The sequence below is a fragment of the Uranotaenia lowii genome, chromosome 1 (assembly GCF_029784155.1).
Source record: "Uranotaenia lowii strain MFRU-FL chromosome 1, ASM2978415v1, whole genome shotgun sequence".
Lineage (NCBI taxonomy): Eukaryota > Metazoa > Arthropoda > Insecta > Diptera > Culicidae > Uranotaenia > Uranotaenia lowii.
Window position 1 is genome coordinate 133,305,610 of NC_073691.1, and position 22,396 is coordinate 133,328,005.

Sequence of the window (22,396 nt, forward strand, 5' to 3'; positions counted from 1 at the left end):
AAATTATTTTCAACTGCCTTCTGCCTTCTTTCTGCGTAGCATCTGCGTAGCATCTGCGTAGCCTGGAAATCTATTTTTCCATTTTTTTTGTATGGAAACACGTAAAACACATCTAATATGTTGAAATATGAGCGCGTGGAGACAAATGGCGCCAACACCAATTTGTTGCACTTAGTTCAAGCTTCAATGTAGTTTATTAGTTTTAAAAATCCACTTCAACGTTTTTCCAATAAACGCTAGTGAAATTGAGTAAAAATAAAACTTAAAGTTGCAATAAGTTGGCTAGGAAACGTCGTAGGATGTTGAAATCTTGTGCAAAACGTGTGATTTGAATGCTCCAACAAATGTTCAGAGCATCTTATTCATGTAAATCCTCATCTAACTATAGTTAAGTTTGAGAAACTAACTTTTAAATAACTTTCAAAAGAAAACCTTTATAACACTGCTCTTAAAAGGGATCGAGTTATGATGTATTCAACAAAGTTTCATATTTTTACGTATTCTACAACTTTATAGCGTAAAGTAAAGCTCCATCTATTGAAATAAAAAGTTAAATTTTTTGAATTTTTTTTTATAGTGGATTTTGACTAACTTTTGATGCTTTCAAGTTATGAAACATGTTTGAAGAAGCAAATATTCTGAAGACACTTAAGAGATTAAATGAGAGACAGAGGCGCTAGGAGAAAAGTTCCACTTTTAGTCCTTTCGAACCATTGTGCGCTGGAACCATAAGTCTGAAATGATGTTAAGGTTCTCAAAGCAATATTTTGTCAAACTTTAAAGTTTCGGATTCTTTATTGTTGTTAAAATTATGATAATTGATCACCAATTATTAAAGTAGCAAATCTGTTTCCTCTTTTAGCCAATCATTCATTCACTATGCATTAACACTAATTCAGAAAAAAAATCACAATTTCACAATAAGAATTTTACAATAATTTTCACCGCGACGGAGCAAAACAGAATATGTGCGAGACCAACAAACCATCGTCTACTCAAGATTTTCATAAATGACTTGGCTTCCATAACTAATTCTGATAAACTGCGGTTCTTCAGCGATTGTCTTGACTGTAAATATTTTTCGGGTAATTTATTGATTTTATTTTCCATGAATACACCCTTCCAAGCTTTTTTCAGCATTAAATATTGAAGCTGATGGGGTCATGATGTTCTTAGTTATGCTTTTTCAGGCAAGGTAGGAGCTACACAGCAAAAAAATCGTGTAATTTTAGATTGAAAACGATGCAAGAAAACGGAGTATCGTTTTTGATCTAAAAATTCATCATTGTGATATTGACGCGTGTACATTTAGACCAAAACGATGCACGAAAACGGAACAGCTTACTGTCGTGTAAAAATACACAGCAATGTTAAAGAAGCAGGAAGGATTGGGTTGAAGATTAATACGTCCAAGACGAAGTACATACTGGCGTGCGGATCCGAGGCCGACCGAACCCGCTTGTCCAGTAATAACAAGGTCACGATCGACGGCGACGAGCTGGAGATAGTCGAAGACTTTGTCTATTTCGGCTCACTGGTGACCGCAGACAATGACACCAGCCGTGAGATCCGGAGGCGAATTATCAGCGGAAGTTGTGCCTACTATGGACTCCACAAGCAACTGCGGTCGAGAAGACTTAGCCCTCGCACGAAGTGTAACCTGTATATGACGCTCATTAGACCGGTTGTTCTCTACGGGCACGAGGCATGGATATTGCTCGAGGAGGACCTGCGTACACTCGGAGTATTCGAGCGACGAGTGTTAAGAACCATCTTTGGCGGCGTACAGGAGAACGGAGTGTGGAGGCGAAGGATGAACCACGAGCTCGCGCGACTCTACGGCGAACCCAGTATCCAGAAGGTGGTTAAGGCTGGCCGGATACGCTTGGCGGGACATGTTGCGAGAATGCCGGACGACTGTCCTGCAAAACCGGTGTTCGCTACGAATCCGGTAGGAACAAGACGAGCAGGGGCGCAACGAGCGAGGTGGTTAGACCAAGTGGAGCGTGATCTGGCGAACGTGGGGTGCCCAAGAAATTGGAGAACGGTTGCTATGAACCGAGTGAATTTTAGGAATTATGTTCGTCAAGTTATGTTGTGAGACGGAATACTATGTAAATAAATAAATAACAATGTTAAATTTTAGATATCTAACTAAGGATATTTGCAATCTTTATGAAATATTCAGATATTATTATGAGTCTTATAAAAAGAAAAATACACTGTTTACAATTATTTTTAATTTATTTAAAAAAAAACATAAATAAAGAAAAACTACACCCTGATATTTTAACCAGTCCGCGTCGCTGGTGGACCAAAGAGAACTTCAATAAGATCATTCATTTGTTTTTCACTTGAAAAAGCTACCACTTTTAGGAAATTATAGAGATGCAGGAGCTGCGTCTTGGAGCCAGATACTCGGTTTCAGCATAATGACTCGACTGGCAAATGGCACAGGCAAACAGTGTCATTCAGTTTTAAATCAAACACTGTTTGTGATATAAATTTCACTGACCGCTTGATTTTTACATCACGGAATGTATAAAATTCAAGCAAAACTATTTATTTCTATTCGCTTTCTGTAAAAACTTTAAAAAATTTTAAAAAAGAATGGGAAATTACACGTTTTTTTTATTACACTTGTGAAAAAATAGATCACCCGTGTTTTAGATTCCGCATACGTTTAGAGATTTGTTGCTGTGTAGCAGACAGCCAGACTGTTAAGCAAAAAATATGAACACGGGATGAACTTCTTGGGCTTGGGGGGACCTGCTTCTTATTTCGTTCAATGGCTAATGGTTGGTAAAGTTTTGGCGACCAGCCCACGGAGCTATTGGGCGAGGTGGCGGATGTCGGTGATTATGAGAAGAACCATCAGCGAGCTGGGCAAAGACCAACCACCAAACTTGTTCAAGTGAAATAATTTAATTTATTTTTGCTTTTATAGTCATGATTTTAAAACCTACTGATGACGGTCGGTCGCGGGGGAAAATGCGAAAAGTTTTCTTGTTCCGCAATTGTTGAAAGTTTTTTTTTTGCATGTTTATGTATGTGAGCTCGGCAAAGGCCCCGCTGGACTAACAGTGGGAGCTCAGTTACAGAATGGAAAGTCCCTGCTGGAGTTCGTTCTTTCAATGGAAAAAGTTTCGTTTTAATCGAATGAATGGCTCTGGAACCGTCCCGACGTGAAACTGAACAATAAAAATTATGCTGATTATTTTTTTAAAGGATAGTTTAACTTTTGTGGAATATAGTTTTGTTCCAAAACGCAACTTTAACTTTTAACATCTTATACTGTGCGAGGAAAACTCATGACTCTTAACCGAACAATAAAAAAAACGCTTTTTGATTTAAAAAAATGGACGATTTTTAATCTGATTTTCTCTGGTTACAGAAATGTCGCTCCCCAACGTCCCGCAGCTCGATCTCCAACCGCAGCCACTTGGCCGATCTGGACGAGGGTGAATTATTCATGGAGCTGATTCGGGATGTGGCCAACGAGCTGGACATCGATGTTCTGTGTCACAAGATTCTAGTCAACGTCAGCCTGCTGACTCACGCCGATCGAGGTTCACTGTTCCTAGTCAAAGGTCCCCCTAATGGCAAATATTTAGTAGCCAAGCTGTTCGATGTTACCCAAAGCACACGTAAGTACAGATTAGCTATTTCGCTGGAAAGTTTTCCTTATTTCTAAGAGTACATAGGGAAGAGGCGGGCTAAATGCGCATATTAAGGAGAATACTTATTTTCTCTCATATTCCAATAGATAGGAGTATAAAAACTATATGCACATGAACGGAGATCTGTTTATATAGGTTAGAGCAACTTGTCTGTTAAAATTTCTTATGATTTTTGAGAAAATTGATCTATAATAAAAGAAGTCAGAATCGATTTCCGGGTCTTAAAAGCTTTGATTTGGTTCAAAACACATCCAGATTTTTTTGCAGAATTTTTAAGTAACGTTTACATGAGTAAATTTGAACTTTTTGGTTTGTATGGGAAAATTGAATATTTCTGTATCCTTGTTGTGCCAATTTATGAATTCTCTTAAGGAAATTTTCCGCTAAACACTTTGTCAAAGACCGTATCTTGTTAGGACAAAACAGTTATAACTGTTTAACAGGGGTATGTCTTTTGGCATTGATAAACAATAAATTCAGTTGACACCCCTGCTTGTGCCCTGTCTTTTGGCATTGATAAACAATAAATTCAGTTGACATCACTACTGGGTGCCTAATGAGGTATTGAATGACTACTTTTCACGCACTTCGCGGGGCACAAGCAGGGGTGTCAATTGAATTTATTATTTATCAATGCCAAAAGACATACCCCTGTTAAACAGTTTATAACTTTTTTGCCTAATAAGATACGGTCTATGACAAAGGTGTTTAGCGGAAAATTTCCTTTAAAGAATTCATAAATTGGCACACAGTACAAAATATTCAATTTTCCCATACAAACCAAAAAGTTCAAATTTACTCATGTAAACGTTACTTAAAAATGCTGCAAAAAATCATGAAAGAGTTTTGAACCAAAACGGAGCTTTTTAGACCCCAGGTTTTGAGGAATTAAAAAATAACCCCCAATCGACTCAATCTGATGGGCATTCAAAACCTTTTTCTAAAATATTACAATAAGTTATCATTTATAACCTTGTAAAAGCTTAAATTATGATAGAAAAACCGTTAACATTTTTGTTTTCAGATTATGTACGCACCATTGATTAAGTTCTTTATATTTAAATCAAACTGTTAAAAATCTTGTTTAAATTTTAGTTTTTTTTAACTTTGTATACCGATGAAATTTTTTCATACCGTGTGTCAAAGGTGGATTACACTCAAACTGCACTGATTAGATATATTGATCTATCAGCCATTTTGTCAATCGGTTGTATGCGTATATAACACAATATGAGCATTTAGGAAAACTTCCCCGTACATACAAACCGAACTAAATAAAATTTAGAAGCCATTTAATCCTCCAAAGGATTAAATGCCGTTTTATAGTGAGCTGATTCATGTTTCAACATCTAACAATCTCCGCACAACAAGTAGTAGGTATTTACCCACCTAAACAACAACGAACACTTCAAACGAGATTCTGTCTCTTTTCCGGCTCGGTAGAGCAGATGAAAAAGAACATGCACCGACGAACGATTCGAATCAAATTCCTTGCTGCATGGGGATTGAATTTTCTCGGTTTCCGTTTCCGCCTTTTCCGTGTTAGAAAAACAGCGTGCCATTGATTTTGCTGCATTCATTCAGTGCCGCCGAGCTGTTTTTCCGAGCGATGCACTCCGACAATTTACCCTCGCTTTCATCACCCCAATAAAACTTGTTGGCGCTTTTTGCTAGGAGAAAAATGGAACTGGTGGATATTTTTTTTTGCGATTGATCAACTCATATAAAGTTATTTATCATCATTTAAAACTGCGGATCATTCATGAATAATTATCCTTTGAAAAAACAAATTGATTCAATTTGAATCCCGAATATTTCGGGTTCACAAGAGTCAAGAGTTAAGAGTCAAGAGTCCAGAGACAAGAGTCAAGAGTCAAGAGTCAAAAGTCAAGAGTGACGAGTCAAGAGTCAAGAAGCAAGAGTCAAGAGCCAAGAGTGTCAAGAATCAAGAGTCAAGAGTCAAGAGCCAAAAGTCAAGAGTCAAGAGTCAAGAATCAAGAGTCAATAGTCAAGAGTCAAGAGTCAAAAGTCAAGAGTCAAGAGTCAAGAGTCAAGAGTCAAGGGTCAAGAATCGAGAGTCAAGAGTCAAGAGTCAAGAGTCAAGAGTCAAGAGTCAAGAGTCAAGAGTCAAGAGTCAAGAGTCAAGAGTCAAGGGTCAAGAGTCAAGGGTCAAGAGTCAAAAGTCAAGAGTCAAGAGTCAAGAGTCAAGAGTCAAGAGTCAAGAGTCAAGATTCAAGAGTCAAGAATGTCAAGAGTCAAGAGTCAAGATTCAAGAGTCAAGAGTCAAGAGTCAAGAGTCAAGAGTCAAGAGTCAAGAGTCAAGAGTCAAGAGTCAAGAGTCAAGAGTCAAGAGTCAAGAGTCAAGAGTCAAGAGTCAAGAGTCAAGAGTCAAGAGTCAAGAGTCAAGAGTCAAGAGTCAAGAGTCAAGAGTCAAGAGTCAAGAGTCAAGAGTCAAGAGTCAAGAGTCAAGAGTCAAGAGTCAAGAGTCAAGAGTCAAGAGTCAAGAGTCAAGAGTCAAGAGTCAAGAGTCAAGAGTCAAGAGCCAAGAGTCAAGAGTCAAGAGCCAAGAGTCAAAGGTCAAGAGTGTAAGAGTCAAGAGTCTAGAGTCAAGGATCAAAAGTCAAGAGTCAAGAGTCAAGAGTCAAGAGTCAAGAGTCAAGAGTCAAGAGTCAAGAGTCAAGAGTCAAGAGTCAAGAGTCAAGAGTCAAGAGTCAAGAGTCAATAGTCAAGAGTCAAGAGTCAAGAATCAAGAATCAAGAGTCAAGAGTCAAGAGTCAAGAGTCAAGAGTCAAGAGTCAAGAGTCAAGATTCAAGAGTCAAGAGTCAAGAGTCAAGAGTCAAGAGTCAAGAGTTAAGAGTCAAGAGTCAAGAGTCAAGAGTCAACATTCAAGAATCAAGAGTCAAGAGTCAAGAGTCAAGAGTCAAGGGTCAAGAGTCAAGAGTCAAGAGTGTCAAGAATCAAGAGTCAAGAGTCAAGTCAAGAATCAAAAGTCAAGAATCAAGAGTCAAGAGTCAGGAGTCAAGAGTCAAGAGTCAAGAGTCAAGAGTCAAGAGTCAAGAGTCAAGAGTCAAGATTCAAGAGTCAAGAGTCAAGAGTCAAGAGTCAAGAGTCAAGAGTCAAGAGTCAAGAGTCAAGAGTCAACATTCAAGAATCAAGAGTCAAGAGTCAAGAGTTAAGAGTCAAGAGTCAAGAGTCAAGAGTCAAGAGTTAAGAGTCAAGAGTCAAGAGTCAAGAGTCAAGAGTCAAGAGTCAAGAGTCAAGAGTCAAGAGTCAAGAGTCAAGAGTCAAGAGTCAAGAGTCAAGAGTCAAGAGTCAAGAGTCAAGAGTCAAGAGTCAAGAGTCAAGAGTCAAGAGTCAAGAGTCAAGAGTCAAGAGTCAAGAGTCAAGAGTCAAGAGTCAAGAGTCAAGAGTCAAGAGTCAAGAGTCAAGAGTCAAGAGTCAAGAGTCAAGAGTCAAGAGTCAAGAGTCAAGAGTCAAGAGTCAAGAGTCAAGAGTCAAGAGTCAAGAGTCAAGAGTCAAGAGTCAAGAGTCAAGAGTCAAGAGTCAAGAGTCAAGAGTCAAGAGTCAAGAGTCAAGAGTCAAGAGTCAAGAGTCAAGAGTCAAGAGTCAAGAGTCAAGAGTCAAGAGTCAAGAGTCAAGAGTCAAGAGTCAAGAGTCAAGAGTCAAGAGTCAAGGGTCAAGAGTCAAGAGTCAAGAGTCAAGAGTCAAGAGTCAAGAGTCAAGAGTCAAGAGTCAAGAGTCAAGAGTCAAGAGTCAAGAGTCAAGAGTCAAGAGTCAAGAGTCAAGATTCAAGAGTCCAGAATGTCAAGAGTCAAGAGTCTAGAAACAAGAGTTAAGACTCAAGATTCAAGAGTGTAAGAGTCAAGAGTCAAGAGTGTAAGAGTCAAGACTCTAGAGTCAAGAGTCAAGAATCAATAGTCAAGAATCAAGAGTCAAGAGTCAATAGTCAAGAGTCAAGAGTCAAGAATCAAGAATCAAGAGTCAAGAGTCAAGAGTCAAGAGTCAAGAGTCAAGAGTCAAGAGTCAAGGGTCAAGAGTCAAGAGTCAAGAGTGTCAAGAATCAAGAGTCAAGAGTCAAGAGTCAAGTCAAGAATCAAAAGTCAAGAGTCAAGAGTCAAGAGTCAGGAGTCAAGAGTCAAGAGTCAAGAGTCAAGAGTCAAGAGTCAAGATTCAAGAGTCAAGAGTCAAGAGTCAAGAGTTAAGAGTCAAGAGTCAAGAGTCAAGAGTCAACATTCAAGAATCAAGAGTCAAGAGTCAAGAGTCAAGAGTCAAGAGTCAAGAGTCAAGAGTCAAGAGTCAAGAGTCAAGAGTCAAGAGTCAAGAGTCAAGAGTCAAGAGTCAAGAGTCAAGAGTCAAGAGTCAAGAGTCAAGAGTCAAGAGTCAAGAGTCAAGAGTCAAGAGTCAAGAGTCAAGAGTCAAGAGTCAAGACTCAAGAGTCAAGAGTCAAGAGCCAAGAGTCAAGAGTCAAGAGTCAAGAGTCAAGAGTCAAGAGTCAAGAGTCAAGAGTCAAGAGTCAAGAGTCAAGAGTCAAGAGTCAAGAGTCAAGAGTCAAGAGTCAAGGGTCAAGAGTCAAGAGTCAAGAGTCAAGAGTCAAGAGTCAAGAGTCAAGAGTCAAGAGTCAAGAGTCAAGAGTCAAGAGTCAAGAGTCAAGAGTCAAGAGTCAAGAGTCAAGAGTCAAGATTCAAGAGTCCAGAATGTCAAGAGTCAAGAGTCTAGAAACAAGAGTTAAGACTCAAGATTCAAGAGTGTAAGAGTCAAGAGTCAAGAGTGTAAGAGTCAAGACTCTAGAGTCAAGAGTCAAGAATCAATAGTCAAGAATCAAGAGTCAAGAGTCATGAATCAAGAGTCAAGAGTCAAGATTCCAGAGTCAAGAGTCAAGAATCAAAAGTCAAGAGTCTAGAGTTAAGAGTCAAGAGTCAAGAGTTAAATGGCAAGAGTCAAAAGTCAAGAGTCAAAAATAATCAAAATCAAAAGCCAACAGTCAAAAATCAGAGTAAATTGTGTAGAAAATCAGTAAAAAGCTTGAGTCAAGGGTTCATTTTCAGCCGTTGAGATTCGAGAATTAAGAGTTTTGAGTCGAGAATCAATAGTCGATAGTCGAGAGTCTAGATTCAAAGTATCGAGAGTTGAGAATCGAATATCGAGAGTCGAGATTCGAGAGTCAAGATTCATGAATCGTGAACAAGTTTCGAGAATTGACAATCAAATATCGAGAGTTGAGAGTCGAGATGCAAGAATCGAGAATCGTGAACAAGAGTTGTTTCCGAAAACCGATAGTTGAAAATCAAAAGTCGAGTGCAAAAAGTTTAATTTTTTAATTCAAAAGTCACGAATCGAGAGCCTAGAGTTGAGAGTGATAAGTTTAAAGTGGAGAGTTTTGAGTCGAAAGAGAGTTGGAAGTTGGAAGGCATGAGCCTGTAGTCGATAGACGGAAATCGAAAATTGAGGGTCCGAAATGGAAAGTTGAAGGTCGAGAATAAGGAGTCAAGAGTTGAAAGACGTGCTACGATGGTCACGAGTCGGAGTCGAAAGTCGAGGGCTACTGTCGAGAGTAGAAAGCCGAGAGTGAAGAGTCGAAAGTTAAGAGTTAATAGTTAAAATTCGAGAGCAATAAATTGAGAGTCATGAGTCGACAGCTGCAAGTGAAGTGACAGGAGATATTTGAGTATCAAGAGCCAAAATCATTACTCAACAAACAGCAATCTGGAGTCAAGAGTAATGAGCTAGGAGTCAGGTTTCAAAGTAACTTTTTCATTTTGTCAAATTTTGTACCACTACCTACTTTCGAATAAAAAAAACTGAGGGAAATTTATCGTTAAAACTATGAACTTAAGTTTTGTTTATGTAACTTTTGTGTCGAAAAGTCATCCGGTTCTATTATCGGTAAATCGTAATTGGCGTTTTTTCGTGTTCAAAATGAATACAATACTGTTGGGCTATTTTATTTTTTTTAAGGTTTTCAAAAAGTGATTGCATAACCTAGATTCCATTGAAACAAGTTTGTGCCTCGGATAGTTGGCTTTTTTTCTTTTTCAATGTTCGACATTAAAATCTCTTCAGTTAAGTGAAATATAAAAATTCCAGCTTTCCAGCAGTTGGTTTACCACAGAAAGACAAACTCTGGCTTATGCATAGGTGAAAAAGTTGGTTCCATTTTGGGAAGCGGATTACGAAAACAAACCAAAAAGTTGAGAGTTCGTGGCCAGCATGAATAACTCACCGTGAATTATGACTTGAGCGGTTGGTTTTGAATCTGTGGTCTGCAATTAGCGGTTGAATGGAAAAAAAAACTTTCATAACAGTGTTGAGTAAAAAATAAAGTACTACGTTGTTTGTTTGGTTTGTACGTTAATGATATTTTTCCTATCAAAAAGCTGAAATGCAGTTATTTATAATATTCTTGCATTATATAAATAGCTTAAACCTTCTAAAGGAAATTGAATCCTGTTATATAATAAAGTCCAATAAATGCTCCTTCCAATTTACGAACGAGTCTTTCTACAAAAACTCACTAATGTCCCCATAAACGCTCGCACATTTCCCCTAGTGCAGAACAAAAGAAATGATCCCGAAAACAACGAAATCAGCCTAATTGATGATTAATTGCCCTTTCAGTAGAGTTCCCTCTATTCGAAACGAAACCGAATGGAATGCGCTCCATGGTGGTTGATCGGTTACCAAAATGCCGAATACTTTCTGGAAAAGCCAAACCAAACAAATGGTGGTCCTATAACACACATACACACACATACAAAAATGGAAGTGAGGGTGGTTTTGCGAATATACTTAGGGTTTGCCATTTTTGTGGTACCAGTATGGGCAAACTCAGTCTCCTAACTTGTTGCCCTAGTAAGGCCAGTGAAGCATATGCGAGTTAAATGGAAGGCAAACATGAACCAGGATTGTGTGTCGGCTAAATGTGTCAAGCTACAAGAAGTTTACTTTGTGTCAATACCAACCCGTTATTGAAAAGTGTTGGAAATGGTTGGAACGATTGGTTGTTTCAGTTTTATATTCGACAGAAATCATCTGCAGATGCGAATAATTCGACAGATGTAATAACTTGTTTTTTTTATGAGTCACCCAGATGCATTTCATAGTAGTACCTCTTTCTGAGATGTATTTCGAAATCAAATGTGGATGCTTATAATTCGTTTTCATTATTATGCTATAAAAATTTCTATGAAGAGTGATTTACCGATTTGCTAGCACATGATTTTGGTTTTAAATGGGTGGCAGCTAAAATTTTGGAATTACTCTTTCAAGTTGTGAAAAAAAGTCAAGTGTACTTGAAGAAAATTTGATTTATTGGAATTTAAGGTACATTGTCCATTGTTTAAAAAAAATTGTAAACAGTTGAAAACGGTCCATAATCGACTGTTTGCCGAAGCTTCCGTTTGATGTTGGAACAGGAGCGTTGTACGGCCTTTATGTCAACTTTGTAAATACATCTCTTGATTCTACCAATCAATTGTTTGGCTCTCCTATTATTTTTGTACACCAATTAGCCTGAAGCTTCGAAAAAATCTTCGATTAGGCGACATTGAGGCAGATTTGTCGGGTTGTGGATCTTAAGTAAAAATGGGATCGAATGGGTATTCTGAAAGGATTGTGTTTTTTTGGCATGATACGATGACGCTTTATCCGGCCAAAACACGTAGTGTCCATCTGCATGATGTTTGTGTAGAAACGGCATCAAAATTTTCTTCGAAAATTCATTCTGGTACACATCTTGATTGATATCCAAACCAGACGGCTTGAACCATTGCTTAGTGTCGTGATCGATGGCCTCGTTGCTCTCGTCAAACCAGGGATCCATTATTCGTCACCAATTTTGTCACGTTTTTTCAGGGCTTGATTTGAGCACACACCAATTGACATCCGTTCCTTAATACAGCTTTGTTCAAACTGATTTCTCTCAACTAAGCTTTTATTACACTTTCTCTGATTAGTTCTCTTTTTATTCTCTTAAATTAAACTGTTATAAAATCAGAGTTCTTTTTTTTTGCATATTGAGGAGATGGATTTCTTTTATTTTGTCACTGCTGTATCTATTATATTTTTGACTGATAGAAATCATCACATATTTTATATTCAAGTATATTGATCTTCTTTTACATAATTCTTAGCATCTACTTACTACACTTAGAAATACCTTTCTCGGAAACGGCGATGTGCAGCATCACTTTCTGTTCAAACTTATGTTTGAACTTGTGTTTAATGTTTGGATATGTAGTAGAACTATCCTGGGAATAGTATCGATCGTTTCCGGGATTGTGCGTCTTCGAAAGAGGGAAGTACCTTCCGTCGTCCAAAACAAAATATTTTGCGCAATATTTTTTTATCATCCAGCGGCAATGAGAATTTAGAGTCAAAATCTGATCCTCAGTGTATTCTGGGGCTCTTGTCTTCTTTCTGCAATTAATTCCAGATATCAAAATGGGGTAGGCTTAATAGCCGCACGTTATTCAAACAAATGGATTGTGCCTAAGTAGTGTTCATTTTTAAAACGGACACTTTGCTTTAACGATATCATATTCATTAATTGACCAAACTACATAGAGATCTCTGTAAAACATTGCAAAACTAACCCAGAACATGAAGAAAGTGAGAAATTTAACCAAAAGTTCCCAACGATAAAATTGGTGCACTTTTCCTCGAACTCCCCTAATAAGCCTCTTTACAGTTTCTGGCTTGACTTTTTGGCTGGCTTTTGTCCACATTTTCTTGAACTCGTCGATGGACTGTGCTTCTCTACCATCCTCCCGAAGATTGCGCTTGATGATTGCCCAATAACGCGCTACCGAGCGCAGCTCAGGACAATTTGGCGGATTGTCCTCTTTCTTAACAAAACATATCTTGAAGGATTTCTGGTAGTTTGAGAGTAGCTGCGGAAGCAAGGTCAGGCCAGAACAATGGTGGCCTTGTATGATGACGATAAAGAGAAACAAGGCGTTTTCGATGCAGTCCTTACGATAATTTTCACCATTGATGGTACCTGTTGTGAAATGTGGCGAACTTCTTTCTCCGCAAGAGCAGATAGCTTGCCAAACAAGCACTTTTTTGCCAAACTTTTTGATTTCAATGGATCGCTTATCATGAGGTACCTCCTTACCAACAATTTGGTTGAAAAATTGCAGCTTAGGAAAAGCGGCTGTGTCCAGTTTGCAATACGTTTCATCGTCCATCAAAATGCAACGGTTACTTTGCTTCTTCAAATTCGTATCCAGTCTCCGACATCGCTGCTTCGCTCGTTCGAGCTGTTCCGCGCTCCCTTTAAGATGTGTCTGCTTCCTGTAGGTCTTAATGTGGTTCTTTCGTTTTATGTTTTGAACGGTCCCAACGAAAATTTTCAGTTTCTTGGCAATTCTTCGAACAGAGTTGTGTTCATGTGACAACAAAAGCTTAACACATTTCTTCTCGATTTGTGGATTCACTGTGCCTCTTCTGGTTTCGGATCTTGGCAAATCTTCAAACTTCCTGATCATTTGATAAACCACAGACTTTGATCATTTCACAAGCTTTGCAATATTTCTTCACGATAGTCCACCTGAGCAGTACTTTTGAATTAAAAAAAACACGAGTTTCTTTATCAATTCGTCCCATTTTACGAAATCCAGACGATTTCTCACAAAAAAAAAAAAATGTTAGTGCTTTGTCAACAAACTTTTATACACGATGAAACCATTTTCATCAAATTTGGGTTAAACGTCAACTTTTTATCGTAACATCTATAGGTGTCCGTTTTATAAAGCCAATCCTTATAGCCAATGTACTGGTGAAAACAATTGTACTGCTTCGCGGCATCCCGTTGGCACGAGAAAGAGACCAAGTTCGCTGGTTCGCTTGCAAGTGTTTTTTGGGGATTTAAGGTTACCAACCCACCCATGACGGTCCAGAAAAAGAAAGTGAGGATTTGTACTGTACACTTAAAATTTATAATTCTTTATCAAATTTTGATGCTTGAGTAAGGTTTAACAAGAGTAAGAATCTCAGAATTGAATCAAAACTTTTAAAATTAAAGGGTGATACGGTCAAAATTTGGCCAACATCAACTTGATGTATTTCTATCAATTTTGCATTTAAAAAACCTGAACATCCCTCATTGTGAAGGTGTGTGTGTGTGTAGAATGTTGCTCCTATTTTGATTTTGGAATTCACTCTTCAGTTGTCAAAATGCCGTCCAAGGAAGAAGAGCAGCGTTTCAAAATTTTGCTCGCGCATCGCGAAAACCCGAGCTACTCGCACGAAAAGCTGGCAAAATAGCTAAAATTTACCAAATCAACCGTTTCAAATGTAATTAAAGTGTTTGGGGAACGTTTGTCGACAGCCAGGATGTCTGGATCGGGGGGAAATCGAAAACCGGCAGCCGCTGAGAAAACAAAGAGAGTTGCCGGTAGTTTCAAGCGAAACCCTAACCTCTCTATCCGAGATGCCGCAAATAAGCTGGGTGTATCGTCTACAACCGTGCATCGAGCCAAAAAACGAGCCGGACTATCGACTTACATGAAGGTAGTGACTCCAAATCGCGATGATAAACAAAATACGACGACCAAAGCGCGATCTTGGAGGCTGTACACGATGATGCTGACGAAGTTTGACTGCGTGGTACTGCGTGGTACAAGCAGCTTCCGGGACAGGAGTTTTATACGGCAAAAGAAGGGGATAGGTAGCAGACATTTTCAAGCACATGAAACTGTCTAAGTTCGCGAATAAATATCTGGTTTGGCAAGCCATCTGTACCTTCTGTACCTGCATTTTCATAGCTTCCGGAACTGTCAACCAAGAAATTTACGTGAAAGAGTGTTTTAATAAACGTCTGCTGCCTTTCCTGAAGAAACTCGGTTGTTCCGTACTGTTTTGGCCGGATTTGGCATCTTGCCATTACAGTAAAAAGATCATGGAGTGGTACGCCGCCAACAACGTGCAGGCGGTTCCCAAGGACAAGAGCCCTCCCAACACGCCAGAGCTCCGCCCAATTGAGAAATACTGGGCTATTGTCAAGCGGAACCTAAAGAAGACCAAAAAAACTGCTAAGGACGAGCAGCAATTCAAGGCAAACTGGCTTTCTGCGGCGAAGAAGGTGGACAAGGTGGCTGTACAAAATCTAATGGCAGGGGTAAAGCGTAAGGCCCGGCAATTCGGATTTGGAAAAGCGGAAGCCTAACTGAATATTTTTCCTGAATTTTAAACTGATTAAACTTGGAAAAGAAATTTAATTTGATTTTTTAAATAAACGATTTCACCGATTTACACGCGTTTTCCCTTGACCAAATTTTGACCGTATCAACCTTTAATCCCAGGTTATGATTTCTGCTACAGATTTCAAAATTTTCTCATTTATTGATTAACTTATTCTCTGAATATTAAATTTAAATTAGATTAAACTCATTCCAGAGGTTCTGATTCTATGTTTCCAAAATCAAAATTCTATTTCGGTTTTATATATTTCAGATTCTGTATCTGTACACATATGTTCAGAATTCTTGATTTTCGGTTCGAATCATCGTTAGAAAAAAGAAATAAATAGCTGTTTGGAAATCATTAATTTTATTTGGTTTTGCATTTCATTTAAAATTTAATTCATGATTTTCGAAACTCATATGCACTCCCATTATTTAGATGATAATTTTCCGAATATGAAAAAAACATCCTCAGTTTTTGTTTTATATTCAGATTAAAAGTTCATAATTCTTACACAAAATTCATAACATCACTTTAGCTTCAGTTTCAAAATGGCGATCAAGAATTGTAAACTGAGAATCAGATGCATCATTCAAAATTCATATTTTAATTCACATTTACAAGTTGGATAAAAAATAGAAGTCTTAGATAATGAATTCAAATTGAAACCCAAAACATCAGAATTGAAATAATAGATTCATGATTGAGGGCTCTTAAGCAAATTTCAATTTTTTGCTCTAATTTGAAATTCTAATCTGAAATAGTATTGCTATGCGGAAACAGATCCCAAATTCAGGTTCAGAATGAAATGTCTTGGTTAATAAAAAGATCCACATAATAATAATTTTGGAATTGATTTTTAATGAAAAATATTTGCTAAAAAAAAACATGTAATCTTTCTATTGAAAAATTTCTGGGAATTCTATATTTTTTGTTTTATTGTATCACATTATTTATATTAGGATATATTGACAAATTTACACGAACACCACCTTAGCAGGAGGCCTCAGCCCTAACCTCAAACCATGGGAGAACAGAATCGATTTTTGAGAAGGGCGCATGATAAACGCGTTTCTCCGGTACTCATATCGAAAAATTCGCCCTGTGGAAAAACGATACACGGTGTTCGTGTTTTGATTTTTTTGGGCGTTCAGGGTTGCCAAGTGCATTGATATTTGGAAAATGATTGTACTTTTTAATTGCATTTTTATTGAAAAACCTTTTCATAAGTACTGAGAATTTGCAATATTCCTGTAGATTTCTAGAAAAAAATGAAATGCAATTAAATGCATAGAAATTGATTGCAACATTTATCTGAACGGAATAACAACTTCCTGTATCCCACACTTAAACGATGTAGCGAATTATGTGGATTTGTTTTTAATAATCAGAGCATGCAGGGGATTATTTTCAAAGTCAACATAAACGGGCTTTCATTAAATTACTTTTTCTGTAACAGTTAATGATTTGGCATTCGTTTAGAAGATAGAAACAAATTTTGAATCTATCAAGCAGTATATGAAAACATATTTCAGATGTTTTGAATTCACCTTGAAAATTCATTAGAAAAATATGGCTTATCTTCATCCATTTTGGGAGGCCATATAATGAATTCAAACGTTTAGCTGTTGACATTTAAAAAAATCTATTCAGTTCAGAAATATTATAATTAGTTGAAATCAAACAAATACTGATTTTAGTAACGCACCTAGCATCACTGGTGAGGCCGCCAACAAATCAAAGTTTGAGGTTATGGCTGAGGCCAATTTTTCGCCAATACTATCGTCCGTATATACCCTTATTGCTGTTTTTTTTTTCAAGAGCTAAAATTAAAACAAAAACCTTGAATGTTAATCAAGATTGCGAGAATTAGATTTCAACCGCGAAGTTTTTAACTATTCCCTTTTACTTTGATTTTAAAATTTATTTAATTTTTATTGATGGTCAAAATATTTGAATTTGATCAAGAGTTTGATAGATTTGATTTGAATATAGAAGGTTTTTTTAAAAAAGAAAATAATAGTTATCTTTGTTATTATCAAATGATGGGCCCTGAATCAAAAGAAGATAAGTGCCCTAATGATAGTTTTGAGTAATTTTTTTTAAATTTAAAAAAAAAATTTAAAATCAACTCAAACTAATTAAACTTAACTTGATATTGTAGATTTTGGCACTTATCTCTCTCGATTCTGAGGTACTCAATAAAACTAAATTTGCCAGATTTTCGAGCAAACTCAAAGAATTCAACTATCAATGAAAGTATGCTTCCTATTGTGTTAATACTTAAGAGTTAATTATGCCAATGTAGCTTACCATTCGAAAGATTTTGAGCTTTCTGGAGTTTGTGTGGCCTGAGAAACAGTAATTCTACGAAAATTTGACCTTTTGGACTTTTCTTATTCAAACTGCAATATCTCTGAAACTACGCTTCATTTTTTATTGAAATTTTGAACAGTGATTGTTGAAATATGAAGCTAGCATGTCTGAAGTTTTCGAAAAGTTCTATCGATGAGATCAAAAGTTACGCGAGGTGCAATATTTCAGGCACTCACCTTGAAATGCGATTTCTATAGAATTTTGGACGATTCATGAGAACAATATCGTTTCCTCCACCAATCAGACAAAAAATGTCTGGCAAAAGCAATGGAGAGAAGAAAAAATGGAATAAATGATCCATTTGTGTTTTCAAATCAGAAACTCGCGATATTGTTGTGGTTTTTCGGTTGTTAAACAGAGAATATGATTTTCCTATGGAAACATTCGTCCAGAATTCTATAGAAATCGCATATCTAGATCCATGCCTGAAATATTGCACCTCGCGTAACTTTTGGTCTCATCGATAAAACTTTTCGAAAACTTCAGACATGCTAGCTTTATATTTCAACAATCTCTCTGCAAAATTTCAATAAAAAATGTATTGTAGTTCAGAGATATTGCAGTTTAAATGAGAAAAGTCCAAAAAGTCCGATTATCGTAGAATTACTGTTTCTCAGGCCACACAAACTTTAGAAAGTTCAAACTTTGTGATATAATAGTGTGATAGTTGATCTATCTAACTCAAAAAATTTGATCAAAAAATATCATCAGAGTAAAAAGTTATGAAAGTTCAAAGTCGAAGTGAAAGTGCGCTAGCTTCCAATTTTTATACAATTATGAACAGTACTGTACGTTAGCTCTGGAGGCAACTGACTTATCAACTGAGCTACATAACAAGTCCACATATTTATTGAAGCTTCAGTGATGGCAGTTCCAGATGATTTTTTTATTTGGATGAGCCTGAATAAAGATACAAACCCCCGAACTTTCAAAAGTATCATATTGATACTCAGAAGAGGGTGAGAGTTAATAGGCGCATTTAGGAACCTTTTCCCAAACATCTTTCGTGAAAGAAATTGTTTGTGATTTTCAATTTGTAAGCTTTTCAGGGTTACCGTAAGACGTAATTCTAACTGAAAATCTTTTATCGATGACTATCTTATTCATAAAAAATTGAAAACATTCCTTCTTCAACAGCCCTCGATGAAGCGGTTCGGCGAGCCAAGCAGGACGAGTTGATAATTCCGTTCGGGGTTGGCATTGCCGGAACGGTGGCCCAGATGAATGAAACCATCAACATCAAGGAAGCGTACAAAGATCCGCGTTTCAACAGCGAAGTCGACCAAAAAACTGGATACACAACCAACATAATCTTGTCGATGCCGATTTGCAACTACGAAGGGCAGGTTATTGGAGTAGCTCAAATTATCAATAAGACTAATGGTAAGATTTTGATCTGATGTGTTAAAGTCGCAAAGGGTTTGAATTTAGATTTTTCCGCCAATCTCAACAGGATCTCCTGAGTTTACCGAACGAGATGTGGAAATATTCCGGCGGTATCTGACATTCTGTGGAATCGGGATCCAAAATGCACAGCTATTTGAAATGTCCGTCCAAGAGTACCGCCGGAATCAGATCCTGCTGAACCTGGCCCGGAACATCTTTGCCGAGCAAAACAATCTGGAATGCTTGGTGACGAAAATCATGACCGAAGCCAGAGAACTGCTCAAATGTGAACGATGTGCTGTGTTTTTGCTCGATTTGGACTGTGGAGAAGCGGTGAGTTGTGTTCCGTTGATGCAACCAAACCAAATGCATTGTTGAGTTTCCTTCTCTTTACAATCATCCCTTTTTCCACCTGAACTCTTCCGCTAAAAATACCAAACAATCCAACCCCCGGGTAGAATGCATGTTATGATCTGGAAAATAATCAGTATAGGGTCAAGGTAACTTTTCTTAACCATTTGGCAGCACAAACCTCACATTTTCACCATAGCTCGAGTTGAGCTCAAAGAAGCACGACTTCAAAAGCACAAAAAAGACCAACCCTGATGGCATCACAAAAGCACGCGAATAGCAAACCGTAAACTTAATCGTTAGATTATGCCCGAGGGACGTGAATTCGGCCTAAGTTTCGGTCGTCACGAGTAGAGGGTTCTCCATTCATGTGCCATTCATTTCACGCGTGTCGTAGAGCACTTTCCAGAGCTGTTTCCCTTTTGTTTTAGTTACCATCATACCTGAAAATTCTCCACCAACACTGTGGCACTTTGTTGTGGGTGGAAGGTGCGGGAGGAAAATTCCTAGGTTTACCTTCGAAAACTACGGTACCAGACGCTAAGGTCACGTCTTCAACATGGGAACAAAAACTAAACCAGCTGCCAGGAAAGATTTCCAGTTTGTGGCTTTTTCTCATCACCTTACTTTTCATCTACCCGAGAGCAGATGTTCGAGTTTTTTTCTGAAAGCATCAAGTTTCATACAATTCTTTTTTTGCAAATATGCAATACAAAGTCAGTTGTAATGAGTAGATTTCTTATGACCTTTTCTATTATTTAAAATATTATACATCCCAAAAGTAAATTCAAAAGTTCTTTGTCTGTAAAAAATGGGTACCTGTGGAATTTAAATTTTAAGATCTTTCATCAAAAAATTCAAAAAGCTGTCAGGGTTGATTTAAGGATATTTTATCATAGCGAATGTCAAAATCCCTTTCAAAAACCATACCAACGATAGCTGAGGCCCTCAGAGCCAAAGGGGTATAATTGCAAAAAAGATCGATTTTGAGTTAACGATTTTTCATATTTCAAACTATATTTGTTGATAGTTTCAGATTTTTTAAATTTTGTTTTCATACTTTTACGTTCGAAAGAAAAAAAAATCAAATTCTCGAAAAATGTATTGATAATGGCCAAATAGAACTCCCCTTTGGCTCTTAGGGTCTCATTTGTTAAAAATTTCAAACAACAAGTTGGGATCTGAAGAACTGTTCTCTTTTATATACCTACACGTTATATGTCCGAATAAATTTTGGATTGTGTTAATTTCTTTATAAAAAATTTAAACACAAAAATTATTAAAATAAAAATTTTAATAACAAATTAAAAGAGATTTTAAAACAATTAATAATTAAGTTTAAAATTGAATAAAAAATATACATATCAAATATGAGCACGTGAAGACAAATGTCGCAGCCACGAATTTGTTGAACTTAGTTTGTCTATTTATTTCAAAAATCCACTTGCACGATTTTACAATAAACGCTCGTGAATTTGAGAAAAAAATATCACATTAAGTTGCTATAAGTTTACTAGGAAACGTCGAAGAATGTTGAAATCTTGTGCAACCCGTGTAATTTGAACAAATGATTAGAACATATATTCATGTAAATCCTCATCTAAAAATATTTAATAAAAAAAAAAACTTAAAACCTTTAAAATAACTCCAAAAATAAAACCTCTTATACTCTGCTCTGAACAGAGATAGCGCTTAATTGTTTTTAACAATGTATTACATTTTTGTGGATTTTACTACTTTGTAGAGCAAAACAAAAATTTATCTCATGAATAGAAAAAAAGTAAGAATTCTCAATTTCACAAGATGAAGGAGGATGGAAGCTCGAATGAATTGATCCATTCGGCCACTAGATCCCGGCAACGATACAATCCGTGTGGAGCACATCTCTGAGATTTAAGCTTTTTTCCCCACATTTAAGCTGTTTTCTTCAGATTTAAGCGTTCATCTCCTATGCTCTCAAGGCAAGAAAAGCTTAAATCTGATGAAAAAAAGCTTTGAAATGAGATTCACTAACACTTTGAAAATATATATTGGTCACACAATACATAGACAAATCCTGTATCGTCCGCCATGATATACAGAACCCGGCAACGTTATTCAAACCGTGTCGAGCACATCTCTCAGATTTCCCCTTTTTTGACAGATTTAAGCTTTTTTCCTCAGATTTAAGCTTTCATCTCCTATGCTATCAAGGCAAAAAAAAGCTTAAATCTGATGAAAAAAAGCTTACATCTGTCAAAAAAGGGGAAATCTGAGAGATTCACGAGCACATATTTAAAAGATGTTGGTCACACTATACATAGACAAATCGTGTAACGTTGCCGGGTTCTGAACGTTACACGATTTGTCTATGTATCGTGTGACCAACATCTTTTAAATATGTGCTCGTAAATCTCTCATATTTCCCCTTTTTAGACAGATTTAAGCTTTTTTTTCCTCAGATTTAAGCTTTTTTTGCCTTGATAGCATAGGAGATAAAAGCCTAAATCTGAGTAAAAAAGTTTAAATCTGTCAAAAAAGGGGAAATCTGAGAGATGTGCTCCACACGGTTTGAATAACGTTGTCGGGTTCTGATGATATAGGATTTGTCGATGTGTGACCAACATCTATTTGCAAAGTGTTAGTGAATCTCGTTTCTTAGCTTTTTATCCTCAAATTTAAGCTTTTTTGCCTTGAGAGCATAGGTGATGAAAGCTTATATCAGAAGAAAAAAGCTTAAATCGGAGGAAAAAAGCTTAAATCTGAGAGATGTGTGACCAACATCTTTTTGCTAAGTGTTTGTGAATCTCGTTTTTAAGCTTTTCTTCCTCAGACTTAAGCTTTTTTTATGCCTTGAGAGCATTGGAGATAACAGCTCAAATCTGAGAAAAAAAATCTAAGAGAAAAAAGGCTTAAATCTGAGAGAAGTGCTCCACACGGATCCTATATCATTGCAGAATCTGCCAGGTCCCAGCAAAGATAAACAATCCATGTGGAGCACATTTCTCAAATTTAAGCTTATTTCTTCAGACTTAAGCTTTTTTCCTCGGATTTAAACTTTCATCTCCCATGCTCTCAAGGCAAAAAAAGCTTAAATCTGAGGAAAAAAAAGCTTATAAACGAGATTCACCAACACTTAGTTAAAAGATGTTGGGACAAATCCTGTATCGTTACCGGTACCTGGGATCTGCACGGTACACGATTTGCACGATTTTTAATCGTGTATCGTTGCAGGGATCTGGTTTTTACTCACGCTTCAAATGCGCAAAAACGTAACAACCCAAGGGCCTACTGAGCTTTTCTTATGCGAGGAAAGTTCTAGCGACGTTGCGAAAAATAATAGTTATTTTTGTAACACTGTATTAAAAGGTTTGTTTTTTGTTACGGCCTGCTTTTTGTACGTAAAAAACGGTGTTGATAAGTATTGTTTTCGGTACAG

The 22,396-nt window shown here is 37.1% G+C and overlaps 1 protein-coding gene across 16 annotated transcripts in view; it reads left to right on the forward strand.

The window, feature by feature from the left end:
- Positions 1–22,396, forward strand: part of LOC129740085 (cGMP-specific 3',5'-cyclic phosphodiesterase) — a 338,821-nt gene that overhangs the window by 229,208 nt on the left and 87,217 nt on the right. For 14 of the 16 annotated variants that reach the window (XM_055731678.1, XM_055731686.1, XM_055731680.1 and 11 more), the window contains 4 exons: positions 3,395–3,647; positions 18,379–18,624; positions 18,695–18,960; positions 19,086–19,127. In XM_055731678.1, the coding sequence (XP_055587653.1) occupies positions 3,395–3,647; positions 18,379–18,624; positions 18,695–18,960; positions 19,086–19,127 (807 nt within the window). The remainder of the gene's footprint in view (positions 1–3,394; positions 3,648–18,378; positions 18,625–18,694; positions 18,961–19,085; positions 19,128–22,396) is intronic. The other 2 variants (XM_055731681.1, XM_055731682.1) reach the window with 1 other exon arrangement.